Source organism: Populus trichocarpa, chromosome 1, assembly GCF_000002775.5.
Source record: "Populus trichocarpa isolate Nisqually-1 chromosome 1, P.trichocarpa_v4.1, whole genome shotgun sequence".
NCBI classification, from domain to species: Eukaryota; Viridiplantae; Streptophyta; class Magnoliopsida; order Malpighiales; family Salicaceae; genus Populus; species Populus trichocarpa.
In genome coordinates this window covers 12,501,063-12,516,510 of record NC_037285.2, presented here as the reverse complement: position 1 = coordinate 12,516,510, position 15,448 = coordinate 12,501,063, and the positions used below count along the sequence as shown (strand labels likewise).

The window sequence follows — 15,448 nt, the reverse complement described above, 5'->3', positions numbered from 1 at the left end:
TGAAAGTTATTTTTCAAATCAAACCCGCAACATAGTAAACCATGTATCGCCACAACTAACAAATATGAATAGTGAAACCGATATCAACTTTTTTAATCTATTGATAATTATCATGTCAGTGATGTTAAAATTTCAACTAAATCTCTGTTAATTGAAAGACATCTCCCCAACTCCACCATTTTTGTTCTGAAAATGGAGAACTGGGCTTGACAAGCCCAAATCATGTTCTTAAACATCGTACCCGTGTCCATGTTCCAAGTCTTAGAAAAGGGTCGGTCGCATGATAAGAAATCAGCAGCCCAACACTGACTCTGTTCCAAAGAAAAAGACAGAAACACGTATTTGGACGGAACCATCAGCACAAACAGCACAAGCACAACAGCACGCCACGCAGTGTCGGAATCTACTGTCTCTGACCAAAACATGAATTTCGCAGAACAGGAAGTGGATTTATTTGGGGAAGAGGAGGATGACAATAATGGGGCTCGCCGATCGTCCCCTTCCTCCTCACAATCATCATCATCATCGTCTTCCGGCTCGTCGTCGTCATCTTCGTCTGCCGCAGCTTCATCTTCTTCAGATGGCAGTGATGGCGAAGAGAGCGATGGAGGACGCGAAGGTGGGGGCGGTAAGAGCGGCAGCAGTGGAGGGGAAGAGGAGGGTGGTAGAGAAGTCGAAACTAATAATCAGTATTATAGTAATTATAATGATAGTAACCATGAGAGGGGCTCTGATGTGAATGAAGAAGAAGACGAAGAAGAAGAAGAAGAGAGAGATCTTTTTGGGTCTGATAATGAAGATTATGTTAAAACCACTGTTGTCAGTCCTCACCCAATTCCTGGTATAACTTTTTATTTGGGTGATTCTGTTTTGTCTTGGATTGAATTGGCTGTTATTATGGGATATTAGTGGGTTTTAGGTATTTCCCATTTTGATATGCAAGGTAATTACCACTACAGTCGCTCAAACTGTTTATAATTAATTAAAAAAAAAAAACTGAACATTAATTTTTTTTACTGGGTTATAGTGTTGTTGGAGCTTGATTTTTTGAGAAATAAAATGTAAATTTTTGATGTCATGGATGATTTTGACAACATTAGAGGAAAATGCAGTCTGGTTCTCTTACTTTCAAGTAAAAAGATGCATGATTGCCTGTTTACCATTTGAAGCTTTTGATTGTGGGGTGGACTAACCTAGTTCTGCTTCACAATGAGCAACTTATAAATGTATTTATTCATTTCGGTTCCTTTCTTGTCTTGCAATCTGCTTTTCCATATATTCATGATTTTTTTTTCTCAAAATTTGTTTGGCAGTGTTGCCTGCCATGCGCCATCCACACAATCCGGGTAGGGGGAACTTTGGACGTGGTCGTTGGCACAATAATAGAGGAGCAGGCCTCCTTCCCCGGCCAGGATTTCCACCCAGACAGGGCTATGGCTATGGTTCTAAATTTGCAAATGGTCATCGTGATGAAAGATTTGTTTCTGAACTGAAGTTTTCCAAGAGTGATGAAACATTATCGAGAAAATGTGTTGCCTTTCAGGAGGTAGACAACTTATCTATACTTTGTAGTAATGTTTTTTCCTCAGTAATCAATCAAGTACTTTGCTGTTTGATCTGCTAACAGTATCAACCAGTATATCAGAACTTCTAGATTTTAATATCTCACCATGTGATGGTTGACCTAGATTACCAAATCTAAGTGTTCTACGTACTGGGTATTCTTTTCTCTCTATAGCTCTCCCAGTGAATAAGATGGGAGGCAAGTGACAAAAAAAAAAAGAGTAAATTTGGGTGGTTTGAACTTTATGTCCTTGTACAATTTGGCAGTTTTATTTGGACTTTTAGATCCTGCAGGTGTACTATCTGTTACAATGCAAGATCACCTTGCAGATGTACTTTATACTGGTGTTAATCTATTTTGGTTGCTTGGTGAATATTTCTTAAACCATTTATTTGTCATGCTGATGTTTTCCTTTTGCTCTATCCATAGCCATGCGAACTTGCTTGCTATAGTCGGATCGAGGGTGGAGAGGTCTACTTTGATGATCGCAGCTTGGTAAGCTTTCCACACCTCTTTATCCTTGAATTTATTATTCTTTCTGAGGTTTCAATTATGAATGATATACTCTGTTCCTATGTTTAGCGCATTCATATTAGTCTTTATTCCACATTATTAGAGGCTTTTCAAGCGTCTTATTTCGGAAGATGTTGGAGCTGATCTGAACGAAGGCTTTGATACTTTCATTGAGAAAAGGGGTATGGCTTCAATCTGGAAACTGTTCTTTGGTTCCATAGCAGAGATGCAATGGACATCAAATATTCAATGTCTCTTGCATTTATGCATGTATTTGTCTGGGATATATTATGCCGAGGGCTAATATATTCAGATGCCTTTTTTTCTCTCCTCTGTTCTAGACTTGGGCTCCCAGGGATTTGGTGACCTTCTTGCATGCATAAGAGACAAAAACATTCCCCTTCAAAATATGCATTTTGTGGTAAGAAATGTATTTTGCCTCTTTAGTTTCTATATTTTATTTATTCCTGTGTTATGTTAGTGAATTCTGTCAACTAAAACTTTTATTCTCCTCGTCTTCTCTCAGACTTTCCGTAACAACCTTAACAAGGTAATTTCTAATCTTTTTTTACTATATGGTATCTACACAATATCACCTGCCAACACTAGTGGTGAATCTAAGTTAGCTGGTATGGTTGAGCTACACAATTCTCTTGTTAATCTTTTCTGGGTCTCTGTTTGGCTTCTCAAAGAATACAAGGAAAATCAGCTTTCATTCAGTGTGCAGCTTAATGAACTATCACTCAAGCAGAAAAAGAAATTATAATAGAGTCAGTATGCACCTTAACACTTGGAAAAGGAAAGAACATGAAAGTTAAAAGTTCAATGGGTTTTTAATGGTTTTAAAAAACCATTAAAACTTTTGATGGTCTTTCAGTTTTTTTTTTCTTCATACACAGATACTCGCAACTGCTTATATGCGACATGAACATTGGGAAATGGGGGTGCACAAAAGGAATGGAGTTGTCTATCTTGATGTGCATAAACTACCAGAAAGACCGCAAAGCGAGTTGGAGCGTAGAAGGTATTGGACTTGCCTATATTTTGTAATGATGCTGACCTGTCTGTAGGTTCTTAAGGTCAGAAAGCTGCATACATAATGATGTGTTTAGGATTGAAGGATAACTCCTTTCTTTGCACATACACATCTGGATGCTATCTCATTGTAAAAGTCTTGTTAAGTGTTCTTGTTGATTATTTGATTAGAGGTTCATTATGCATATTTATTTTGAACTGTTAAATGATGTTGGCCATCTAATTAGAGTCAATGCAGATGGGTTGCTTCTTAACATGTGTAAGTTCTTTATTAACTTAGATGTTATTGGGGATATTGCTTTGAGAGCCTTGCCACTGAAGATCCAAGGAGAGCTAATGGAGAAGCGATACATCATGTTGATTCCAACGTTGAATATTGTTCTGTGATTAAAACTAAATTAGGGGCTCATCGTATTCTGATGGGTGCTGAAATGGATTGCTGTGATTCAACTGATAGCGGGAGGAGGTTTTATGTGGAGTTGAAGACTAACCGCGAGGTTGGCATGCATGTTTAATACTTTTCATTTCATCTTTTGTTTACTGTTCTTCAGTTTAACCTTATTTATACTTGGATAATCTGTTATCTTGTCTCCTTATTATGCAGATAGATAATTATCATCAAGAGGAAAGATTCGAGAAAGAGAAACTGCTGAAGTGTTGGGTATATTTAGGCTCCATCACATATTTCCCTTTTTCCTTATGTTTACTGGCTCTATGTTATTTCTATACTTATGGATGGACACGTGTACTTTTGTGTGTTTTTCTTGGGATGCCAAATAGTGTCATTCATCTGTAAATGGTTTTCTTGGAATGCCAAATTGTGTCATTCATTTCTATATTTTTTTGTCATTGTAGTACATCCAGACATGATATTCTGACATCAAAGGTATATTCCCTTTGCTTTTGATTCTTTGAAACAAAAGGAACTGATTTTCTATTCCTCTTGAGTTTTTGAGCTGAAATTTTATTGAAACCAACCCTATGCAGACACTGGGCATACAAAGCCTAAACAAGGCATTTGAATGAAGCTCTTTTAAAAGCTTGAAACTCTCAATCCCAGAGATGCTTTCATGTTGTGGCTCTGGTTATGGGTAGCAGTTATTAATTCCTGGATAAATATTATAGCTTACCACATCTTAGAGATCCAAAGGAGGCAAAAATGCAAAAGAAGTAGAATGATAACTACTACATAATGCTAATTTAATTTGTTGATGATCATGAATGGGTGTCATCATTAGATATTTATGCTGTGTTTTTTCCCAAAACCTGTTTTTTATGTAATTGATAGGTCTGTTTCTTGGTTGCTTGGCAAACCTAGATGGTGACCCATTTCTGTGAAAATACTGGTTCATACGAATGAGATTTTCATTTAATTCTGGCAATGTATGTGTTGAACAAATACCACCTTTTATATTTTTTCTAACATTCCTGTAAGTTCACAAGTCTCATTGCCCATGTCTAAGTTGTCTTTTTGATAATTTGGTCAAAACATTTTGTTTGTTGACGCAAGATTTATGCTTGCCTTTTGTGGAGTTTCATTATGTGATTATATTATGAAATGGAGTATATAGGCATTTACTTTTGGCCTGTATTTCACGTGAAGGAAATGACTTGGATTGATTTTCTTTTGCAGATTCAAGCTTTTTTAGCTGGTGTTCCTTATATTGTTATTGGATATAGGTAATTTCTAGTTCTGTTGCATAAAATCTTGAGGTTTCTTATGGGACATTTTACATCACATGCATTTTGTGTCTGAGAAAGTTATTAATTTTTTGGGCAAACCTCAAAAATACCATCCAATTTTTTGTATCAAACAATTTTTATTTTTTATCAATTCTACCATCAAACTTTCAAAAATTCTCAATTAAGACTTCCATCCATTTTTATGGCTTTCTGTCCATGTTTCCGTCCAAATTGTACATTTTTTTTTTCAAACGATGCCATTTTATATGGAACTTAATGTTTTCTGTTAAGTATTCTAACAAAAGCCCTTAATTGAGAAACCAAAATAGTTTAGTGGTAAAATTGATACCAAAAATAGTATGGGTGAAAAATTGATAATACCCCAATACTTTGGTGGTATATTTGATGTTTGGCCTTTTCTTCTTCTTTTGCTTTTCTGGCCTATCCAGCAAATACTCTCTTTTAATATAGATTGTAGAAAAATCCTCTTTCCGTGGAAGCACATCAGTTTTGGGGACATTTCAGAAGGAATTATTGCCATTTAATGTCTTGTGCAAACCCACTCGAACATGCTTTGTGCAGAGTGATATTGCTTAATGAGTCGTGGTGGGTCTTCTATTATTTTGAGAAAAATCTGTGAAGTCATTTTGTCTCTTTTGCAGGGATGATGCAGGCCGACTTGTCCGCACGGAGAGATTAACAACCAAGGATATAACACAGAGAGTAAAAATGAAAAACTACTGGCAGGTTAATGCTGTTGTCCTTTAAATTGCTTCATGATTCTAATAGCTACTTTTATTCGACTTCTTTTTGTAGTTCGTCAAACTGGATGGTTCTTTTCTCACTAAAGAAAATTTTCATTTAAAGCATTGCAATTTGTGTTAGTTAGCAAGCCGTTCCGCCACCCCATCTTTTGGTTCCCTCGTCTTATATCTGAAGAAAGGGTTTGCGGTCAGTAGTTCTTTTTAACCTTTCACAGGAAGGCAGTGAGCTTCACAAGAACACACACCACCAACTCTGCTATTTTGAGATCCAATTTCCCATGGGTCTTGTCAAGAGTTGTGCTTGTGCAGCCCCCAGTGTAGAATGGGGATGTTGCAAGCTTGAATGTATTTTGGGTGGGGTGGGGGCTTCCCTGAGGATCATACAAAGGGACCAAAGTAAAGAAAATTTGCAAGGATTGTTAAAAGATGAAAGATGCTGATGTCTGCAATCAAAAACATTGTTTAGATATTACTGTGAAATTCATGTTCAGTATCACTTTCCTAATATCCTGACTTTCACAAAATTGCTTGGCAGGGAGGTGTGTGCCTAGCATTCGCTGATGAGGTATTATGCTGGCTTTATGGAACAGTCAAAGAAAGTGAGTTTGTACCTTTCTGTTTCTCTTTACTGAAAAAGGCATCGGTTATATGCCGGGGTTAGCTTCCACCCCCGCCCCCTATTTCTGATAATTAATATGCTTATTTTTGGTTTTGCGGCTTCAGACGAAGATTACATATTGCAGTTTGCTCCGCCTTTCACACGTTTAGAGCTTCTGCAAGCCCAATCTTGCCCTGAAGCGATCACCAGCCATGTTGAGCAAATGTAGAACAGCTGGATACTCCCTGATCAAATGATTTAAACACGGATTTAAATGGGTTTATGATATTGACTTGGGTTTTTTTCCCCTCCCCATTGTTGTTGTAATCTACAATGCATAGTCTCAGCTGAAATCTTGTGCCCATCCTAAAGTGAATTGGCTTTTTTTTCAGTGAAGTGGGCTTCTCCATAAAAAAGTTAGACCTTTGTAAATTCAATGCATTGATGAAGAGAGAAGATTAACCTGTGGATCCTCTCTTAATCTCTTCCACCTCGTTAGTTGTTGCCATGAGATCTTATATATACCTTGGATAACCATGAAAGAGTTGATTGTCTTGTCCGCGACTGATTTATTTGAAAACTTCCAAATTTAAAGCATGTGGTAGGGGAAGTTAAGAGGAGAAAAGACAGGGACAGCTTCAGCCATGAGGGTTTTGTCGAGGAGAAAAATTACAGGTAGCTGCTAAAAGGGATACTGGAGAAGTCTATAGATTGTTCTAAGACCTTTTACAAGTAATATGAAACCACGTAAAACATATATAGATTGAAAAAATGGGGGTTAGAATCAAATTTATGATTTGGGGGAAGTGGCCAGCCCCAATTTCAGTGAACGTTCTATGCTTTATCCAAAAATATATGGAGAAATGCAACTCTCTAACACGAAAGCAGTTGATTATGCTTTGTTTTTTTTAAAAAAAAAAAAAAAAGGGGAGAAGAAAAAAAAAGAAAGAAAGAAATTCAATAAATAAATTTAAAAACTTTAATTATAAGATCAGATTTTTGGAATAATTTTTATTTTTACCTTTTAAATTTAATTTATATTAACAAGTTGAGAGCTCTATTATCATTTAGCTTATTGGATTCAAACCTTAAAACTAGTATTTAAGAAAAAATTATTAAGATTTTTTAAAAAGAAAAGTCATACCATAGAATCATGCGAAGAAAAAAAGTTAAGGGGCTAAGATTGCGTTTTAACCACTTTACTAGCTTTCATAATTTTTATCAATGGAAAGACTAATGCATCGTAGTTATGTTTATTTTTGTGATTTGAGAGTGTTTTTTTTTGTAAGATTTTGAATTTTTTTATATATTTTTTAATTATTTTAATATATTAATATCAAAAATATATTTAAAAATATATTTTTTAAAATAAAAAATATTTTTAAAAATAACTGCAACTACATTAGCAATAAATACACCTTGACTGTGAATAAAAAAAAATACACCTTGACTGTTCATATCACATCAGGTGACATGTCGGTGGTCTTCTGTCCGACAACAAAACACCGACTACAACAAGCAGGCGAACTAGACAGACGCTGCTTATAAAAGAGAAAACGAGAGAGACAAGATCAAAAAAGAAATTCACCACCAACTTATCAGAAAGGAAAAAATGCAGCAGCGAGAGGTAGAGGGAGAGGTAGAGGGAGAGCGAGAGCGAGGAAAAGAAGTGAGGAAAGAAGCAATGGAGAGCATGACAGAGAGGCTCTCTTCATTGGAGAACCTCTATTTCCCTCGCGCTTTACAATCTCACGCCACTAATCCCTCTCAACGCAAGTCTATCCTCCTCGACCTCCTCTCTCGAGACGCCGCCGTTTTCTTAGGTCCCTTTTCCAATCATTTTAATCTTTCTCTTCTTTAACTGTTGTCTCTCTTAAAAATAAAACCCTAACCAAAAAATAAATTAATTTTTGAATGAAAGGAATGAATTTTAAGCCTTATGTGATAAAATTAGCTGATTCGAGCCAATCAACTGAACATTAGTTTCCTAGATTTCTCTGTTAAATAAAATTATTTATTTGTTTGTTTGTGTATTTATGTGGAATGCAGAGAGATATGGAGCGCAATTGAACTCTGAGGAGCTACGGGAATTTGATATCCTAAATTATGACTATGAGATAAACTGGCACCTTAAAAATATTAGAACCAAGATGAGTCCTACTTCGGAGGAATTGAAGTCCAGGTCTGTGACCGTGAAGAACCGCAGGTTGGCTTACTTGGATAAACTCGTACTTGATGGGAAATATTTCTCAGAGGATGCCATGAGGGAGAGAGAGCCGTATTTGCATCATGAGTTTGTTGGCAAGTTTCAGGATCCAAGCGCTAGGGGAATGGCCAGGCCTGGAGAGAGGTGGTCGGAGACTTTGATGAGGAGGTGTGAGGAAGCCATTTTGGTTTCCAAGATTAGGGAGGAGCAGCAGAGGTTGGGCGTGGATGAGATGGAATGGGTGGGTAATGAGAGGAACCAACAGCAACAAGAAGAGGAGGAGGAGGAGGAGGAGGAGGAAGAACACGATGTTGAAGAGGGGAATGAAGAAGCAAAGAAAGTTAACGGCGGTGTGAGTTCCACTGAGGTACGTATTTGAGCTTGTTCTTTGATGTCTAATTTTAATTACCTTTTTCTTTTTAGGGTGCATTATTATGATTCTTCCCAGTGCACATTATTAATCTTTTGTGCATTGTCTACATTTCAAAAATTGATTGTTATTGCTTCTTGCTGTTTGTATGTCATGGTTATTTCTTCTGTTCCGTCTGATTTATAATTGTCTTGATTATTCAAATGCTGGACTGAGAAGCATTAGTACACTGTTCTTGTATTTGGCATTTTTCGCACCCAACTATGATAATTGGATTGTTCCAGTTTCTTTTTCTGAATTTAGAATCTTTATGACAAGGGCACTAAGCTATGGGTTTTCTTGAGCTGTAATTTGCTTTCATTTCTTTGACAGGAGCTCCCTGTAATTCTGCTTTTCAGCTTTATTTCCATTTTCGATTGCTAAAGCAATGCCTGACTTTTCATTTTTTCCATTTTGTTGGCGAAACTTTCAATGTGGCCACCCAAGTTGTTGTATTACACCTGTCTTTATTAGAGAGACAGTAGTCTCCCAGTCTGCACATTGAATATGAAATGAGTTAACATTAGGCTATTATTAAATATATATAATCACCATGACCAACAAGAATGAATATAAGAACTTGGTCAGCCATTCATGAACCATGATAATGAGATAATATGCTGCTGGTATGAAATAGAAGGCTTAAGATAGCATTGTACCTGCATTATATCGCAGGCCCAGTAATGCATGCTATCATGAGACCTAATAGGGGCAGATATAAGGAGACGGTTCTTATTTTGGGATTGTAGTGCATGGCAGCACACTGCAAAGCACCCTGTCAATCCCAACTAATGCTTATCTCATTGATGTTACACATGCTTATTCTTCATGATGTGATTTATATGGTCTATGCTCATTTCTTAATTTTCCTCTTGGGTCATATAATGTGTAGACATTTGATGAAAGGTGCCATGTGAATTTGAGTCCTAACATATTTCGCTGATGTAACACTATTATATAACTTCAAAATTTAAATTCACTGTTAAGAGTACTTAGACAGCCGATAGAATGCATGTCAATAATTTTTGTTTTCCATCATCTTCAGATGTCCGAGGACAGCAAGCTTGCTCAATCTAGTAAAGCAGAGCATGATGAGGCAGCAACTTTATCGGCAGAAGAGATGGGAGATATGATGGGCCAGTTTACCTATATCATGCACCAGAAGTTCCTTGCTGGGGAAGATCACCAGCATTTAGATTACTCAAAAATAGATGATGACGAGACCTTGGATGATCACTGGCTGAGGGAAGCGAACCATGATGCTGAGGATAAGTATTTTGCTGAAGATGAAGAGGATGGCTAAGATGATTTTATGGAACCGCACTAACTCCTCTGTTGCTGCTGCTTTTTTCTTACTTTTTTTTTTTTTGTATATATAGTTAATAGCCTTTGTTTGCTGAATTTACTTTTGTACATATATACTCAATATTTCCTTCTGGGGTCTGACGCCCATTTTGTCTGAGATGCTGTTTTCTACTAATATTTTAGGAGAGGCAGTAGCGAGAAAGTGAACAATTGAAGTATACATTTCAATGGAGCGGACTCAGTCGCTAATGGATAGTTCTATCACAGGGTTAAAGCTCTATATTTTGAAAACTGCATGCCAAAGGCTTATTGTTCCAGATTATGTTGTGATCAAACATCAAGTGATCGAAGTACGTATAAAATTGCAATAGCATCAGAAACCAATATGTGCATTTCCAATGTGACGGCTTTGAATCATCAGTGTATTCAGAATTGGAGATGAAAATTTACACGGAAACTCTTGTTCATAACTGAATTATGACCATCATGATTAAATTAAAAACAAAGTTTACAAGCTAATTAAGGAAATAGCTTGGATACAGCCAGACATCACCTCTCTGAAAAACCACAAGCATGATGCGTTGAACAAATAAACCTATATGGTGGTCTAGCAATGCAAATATACCATGTTGTGCTTTGCCAAAGGCCTTCTCACCATTGACATTGGCTCCATGCTGATGTTATTCTAATTGAAAAACCAAAATCAAACACGAAAGAGAAGGAGAAAAGGTGAAAATACAACTGAATTTGATCATCCATTCTCCAAGAATCACCAGCAAGACTCTCAATATACCACCGATGAGCACTGCTAAAGAACCCCAAAACATGTGATGCTTTAATTAAAGCTCTCGTCTTTGGTGTTGAAACGTATAATTGGTCCATGTGCTTGCAGCACTATCAAGGAATCCTGATCATAACTTCCCTCCTAATAACACAAACTAGTCTGAGATTGGGAACAGGCATAGAGTTGAGAGATCCATCAAATAATGTTCTAACAGCTACATGAAGGTCAACCTGGCACTTGACAAGCCATCCAGAGTAGTCTCTCCGCATCCCATACACATCCGCTTGATGATTTGTACCAGTTCTTAATATGGGAACAAGATGCAAGTGGCCTCCAGACTCCCCGAAATATTCAACCCATCTGTACGGATCATATGAGCCAGCAAGGAATGATGGCATTGGCAGCGTTTCAAGTTGCTAGCTCTTGATCAACATTGGGATACATTTTATACTCTATATGAACTTAGTGCAAGGGCATTTACTCTTCGCCACCCATATTTTTTTTTATTTGTTTATTTGAGATGTTCTTAGCTCTAGCCTCTATGGACATGGTTGGATGGTGATTTCTAAACTACATGATAAAAATATGAGCACTCAAAGCGGAGCAGGATTTTAAAAACTGAAGCTATCCTAGATGTTCCCCTGGACATTAATAAGCCTACAATGCTCATAGCTTGCTAGGTGGAAAATGTCCATATAATTCTTTCCATACATACATACACAAAAACATAATCAATGCCATAACCAGCAATATGCAAAAGGCCTTCAATCCTGCACCCACAGTGCACATCCCATAATAATGACCTCTTGATCGAAATCTTAGCTCGCTTACCTGTAAAATCTCTCCTCGGATTTAAATCCGCATCCAGCCTTTGGCTTTCTCTCATCTCTGGTCCAGACTTGAGTAGCCGTCTTTGCCATGACAACCACTATGTGTCTGGCCTTTTCTTGCCCGTTCATTACCCTTTCAATCTATAGCAAATCCAGCCACTCGCTAAAGAAAATCAATCCACCCAATTAAAGAAACCCCAACCAACCCGTCTTGCTTTCCCGTGTATCTCTTTTTCTTCTCAGTTTATTCCCAAATCAATTTAGCAAAACCCAAACGCTAGGTTTTAAAAACAATCCAGATGAGTCACCAGTCCATCTTCAACATCATCAATTCATCATCATCTTCTAAGTTGCGTGCTAAAAAACAACAGAAGTTGCTCTGTAAATAATTGCTGCAAGATTTCGAGCAAGAGTATCTTTGTAGATATACTTTTCCAGAACATCATCTGTGGCAGAAACCATGATTTTGGCAATGGTACCAGTACCACCACCTGTTATATGACTGGGCGAGTACCATTGATAAACCTGGAGACAGGAAAACAAGGGCGTGACCATGTAAAAACTCTAATGATTTAAATTTTGAGGAAAACAAAGTTTTTTTTTTTTTTTTGTTAAAGTTGTTTTTTTTATTTATGATTTTTTTTTAATAGAAAAAATATTTGTTATTAATAACATGGTTATTTAAATAAAAACTTAAAGCAATTAAAATAAAATTTATTAAAACTCAAATGATTTAAATTAAATAATAAAAATATTACATTTTTTTAAGACAAAACTTCACTTTTATCATTTTGTGATTTCCAAAGGAGCGCTTTTTTTATTAAATGCATGGATAATCAAATAAAAACTTATCATAATTTCTAAAGAGTAAAAAAAAATTAATGTTTTAATTATTTTTATACAACTATATACAAAAATAAAAAAAAAAAAATTATATGGAGAAAATATATAAATAATAGTAATAATAATAATAAAATCTCCTATTTTCATTAAATATTTGTGTGCAAAATTCCATAAAACTTGTGCGCAAGAGTTATAGTATATAATCATGAAAAAAATATTATAATAAAAGGTTAGAATATTATTTGAAAAACATGAATTAATTGAATCATTTTTTAAATACAATTATAATTAATTATCTAAATATAATTTTATTATAAGATGTAAGAAAAGTATTTAAAAAAAAATGGGGCCTAGAGAATAAATCAAAGGCACTACTAGACTTGAAAAAATGATCAGTTGATGCTTAGCCTTGCAACGCAAGCTCGTTTGGGTCCAAAGTTTAGGTCCATGTACTTGGTCTTTGGAACCTAGACTAGTTTCTTTTTAGAAATTGAAGATGTGTTCTTCGCTTGCAATATATTTTGGTCATTGAATTTATTTTTGGTGATTTAAAAATTAAAGTCCAAGATTCAACTATTTTTCGTCTAAAAACATGAAAAAAATATCATATGAACCTCTAAAACTCTATTTTTAATAACAAAACATATTTTAATCCATCTAAAAACTTAAAATCAAATTATTATTTTTTATAAAAAAAATAAGACCCTCTCTATTTTTTATGATATCATTAAAAGTGTAAATCACTTCCATTTAATTTCTTTTTTAAAGTCGAATCCATAAACTAAAATTAAAGTTATTTGTGGCTAGAATGGAGCCTCTAGAAACTATCTTGAGTGCTTTTTCTCTCCTTAACTTTTTTAATAGTTTTTTCTCTTATCTTAACCTCTAGGAACTAAAATGTGAAAAATTAAAAGTTATGACTAAAACATAATAACCTATAAGAATAAGTACTATAATTTTTTATGTCAATTTTGGTCCTTCATTGCTTATTTGTTTTTAGACAAAAAATTAAAACTCAATTTCATAAAATTGATCATTAATTTAATTTTAAAAAATATAACGTCAAACCAAATAAGTAAGAAAAAATAGATTGAAATATATTTTAGTGTGTAAAATCATGAAAACATTACTTTAAAGGATGGGAAAAAAAAGTTCATCGACCAACTTGTAAACTATAAAAATTATAAGAACCAAAATATAAAAATAAAAACGCATAATGAGTGAATGAATGGCAAAATTTAAATGTGTGAACAATGAAAAATCATGTTATTTTATCATAAAATAGATCATTACTATAATGTTAAGATACTTAACGATACATTGGGTAAGCGAGAGAAAACAAATTTCCACATATAAAACAAAACACATGAAAACATAATTTTAGAGGATGAAATTGAAAGAAAAAAAATCAGACCGAATTATAAAACTATGCTAAGATCAAGGGTCCAAATGTAAAGAAGGCGAAAACAAATAATAAAATGTGAGTGTGAGCTTTGTGCTTTGACATATGAATATAGTGCATAAACCTCTGTATATATATTTTAAGATTCTTTTTTATATTTTTTTATTATATTTATGTTGTGGTTTTAAATAAATTTTTGTGATGAAATGTAGAAAAGAAATACTAATTTATTTCAGACAAAAGGATTGAATCAGAAACATATTTTATTGATAATTGTTGCTTTGTCTTGTATACCTAACCACTCCCATGTTGGATGGTATCCTGACAAAGCAACAAGATATTAATAAAAATTCTTGTAATCTTGTTAATAAGGTTTTTCCGGGGCACTGTTGGTTTTTTATTTTTTATTTTTATCTGTTGTTCTTTTAATTTATGCCATAAAGCGGCGAGATTGGTCACCTACTCCGATGGCTTTTGGTTCCACTCCAAAGCGGAAGCCCAAATTACATCTCGCGGGATAGATGAGTGATGAGTAAAAAAATTAAAAAATTAATTAAATTAAAAAAAATTAATTAATTAATTGAAAAATTAATTAATTAATTAATTAAAAAATTTAAATAAAATCAGTCTAGTTTGTTTTTTTTATTTTGATTTCAAAAATCTAAAATTCAAAACACAGCCACCCCTCTCTTTTCTCACCCTATCTCTCATTCTTTCTCTTTTTATCTCGATTTTCTACTTTCACAACAAAATCCCTCATGCGAACAGTCTCTCTCCGTCATCACCCACTGCGTAAACAATAGCTTCAATCTATCTAGAGGTAAATCAAACTTATCTCTCTTTGTTATTGTTTTTTATTTATTGCTTTAGATTTGTTTTTATGCCATGATTTTTCTTCAGTTTCTTACTTTTAATCCATGATTTTACTTTATAACATTTATTGAAAAAAAGATTTATATGACATTTATAATTACTAATCTTTTCCAATAACAACAACAACAACAGCTCTGATGATGTTCTAAAATCCAATATACCCAGGAATGATTATTTTTTTAGTGTTTGGATACATAGTGATCACATGTCACATTAATATTCTCTTCTCCAGAGTTTAAGAAGTTGATAATTAGTGATAGAAGACTTAACATCTGCAAAACAGTCATTTTATGGGATTTAGGAACCCTCTAATAATAAAATCGGTGACTTTTAATAAGAGATTGCAATAAATAAAAGAATAAACTTTTAATTATTAAAAACTTAGTCTTTTTTATTAAGAATGTATGATAGATTTTATGTAAAATAAGACTATGAATAAAGAATAAAAAAATCTCTTTTTTTACCCTGGTAATTTAGATGGTATATATATTCTTTAAACTTTGTCATGTTACTTGAATTGATGAGTTAGAGCGTCATTTATTTCTAATAACATTAAAGAGAGATAAATATTCATTACACAATATTAATGAGGGATAGATATATCTTACATAATATTAATGTTAATGAAAACATGATAGA

The 15,448-nt window shown here is 34.4% G+C and overlaps 2 protein-coding genes across 2 annotated transcripts; both read left to right on the top strand.

The window, feature by feature from the left end:
* Positions 1 to 288: 288 nt before the first annotated feature.
* Positions 289 to 6,625, top strand: LOC18096763 (NAD-capped RNA hydrolase DXO1). Its single transcript, XM_006385315.3, has 13 exons — positions 289 to 841; positions 1,314 to 1,546; positions 1,994 to 2,059; positions 2,181 to 2,259; positions 2,419 to 2,498; positions 2,604 to 2,627; positions 2,977 to 3,101; positions 3,393 to 3,609; positions 3,717 to 3,773; positions 4,746 to 4,792; positions 5,458 to 5,542; positions 6,095 to 6,158; positions 6,283 to 6,625. Exons 1-13 carry the CDS (start codon positions 424 to 426, stop codon positions 6,384 to 6,386), a joined length of 1,599 nt encoding a protein of 532 aa, XP_006385377.2. The 5' UTR covers positions 289 to 423; the 3' UTR covers positions 6,387 to 6,625.
* A 1,103-nt stretch (positions 6,626 to 7,728) lies between these two features.
* On the top strand, positions 7,729 to 10,357 carry LOC18096764 (uncharacterized). The gene is made up of 3 exons (XM_006385316.3): positions 7,729 to 7,980; positions 8,207 to 8,730; positions 9,818 to 10,357. The coding sequence occupies exons 1-3, from the start codon at positions 7,770 to 7,772 to the stop codon at positions 10,073 to 10,075; spliced, it is 993 nt and encodes a 330-aa protein (XP_006385378.3). The 5' UTR covers positions 7,729 to 7,769; the 3' UTR covers positions 10,076 to 10,357.
* The last annotated feature ends 5,091 nt before the right edge of the window (positions 10,358 to 15,448 follow it).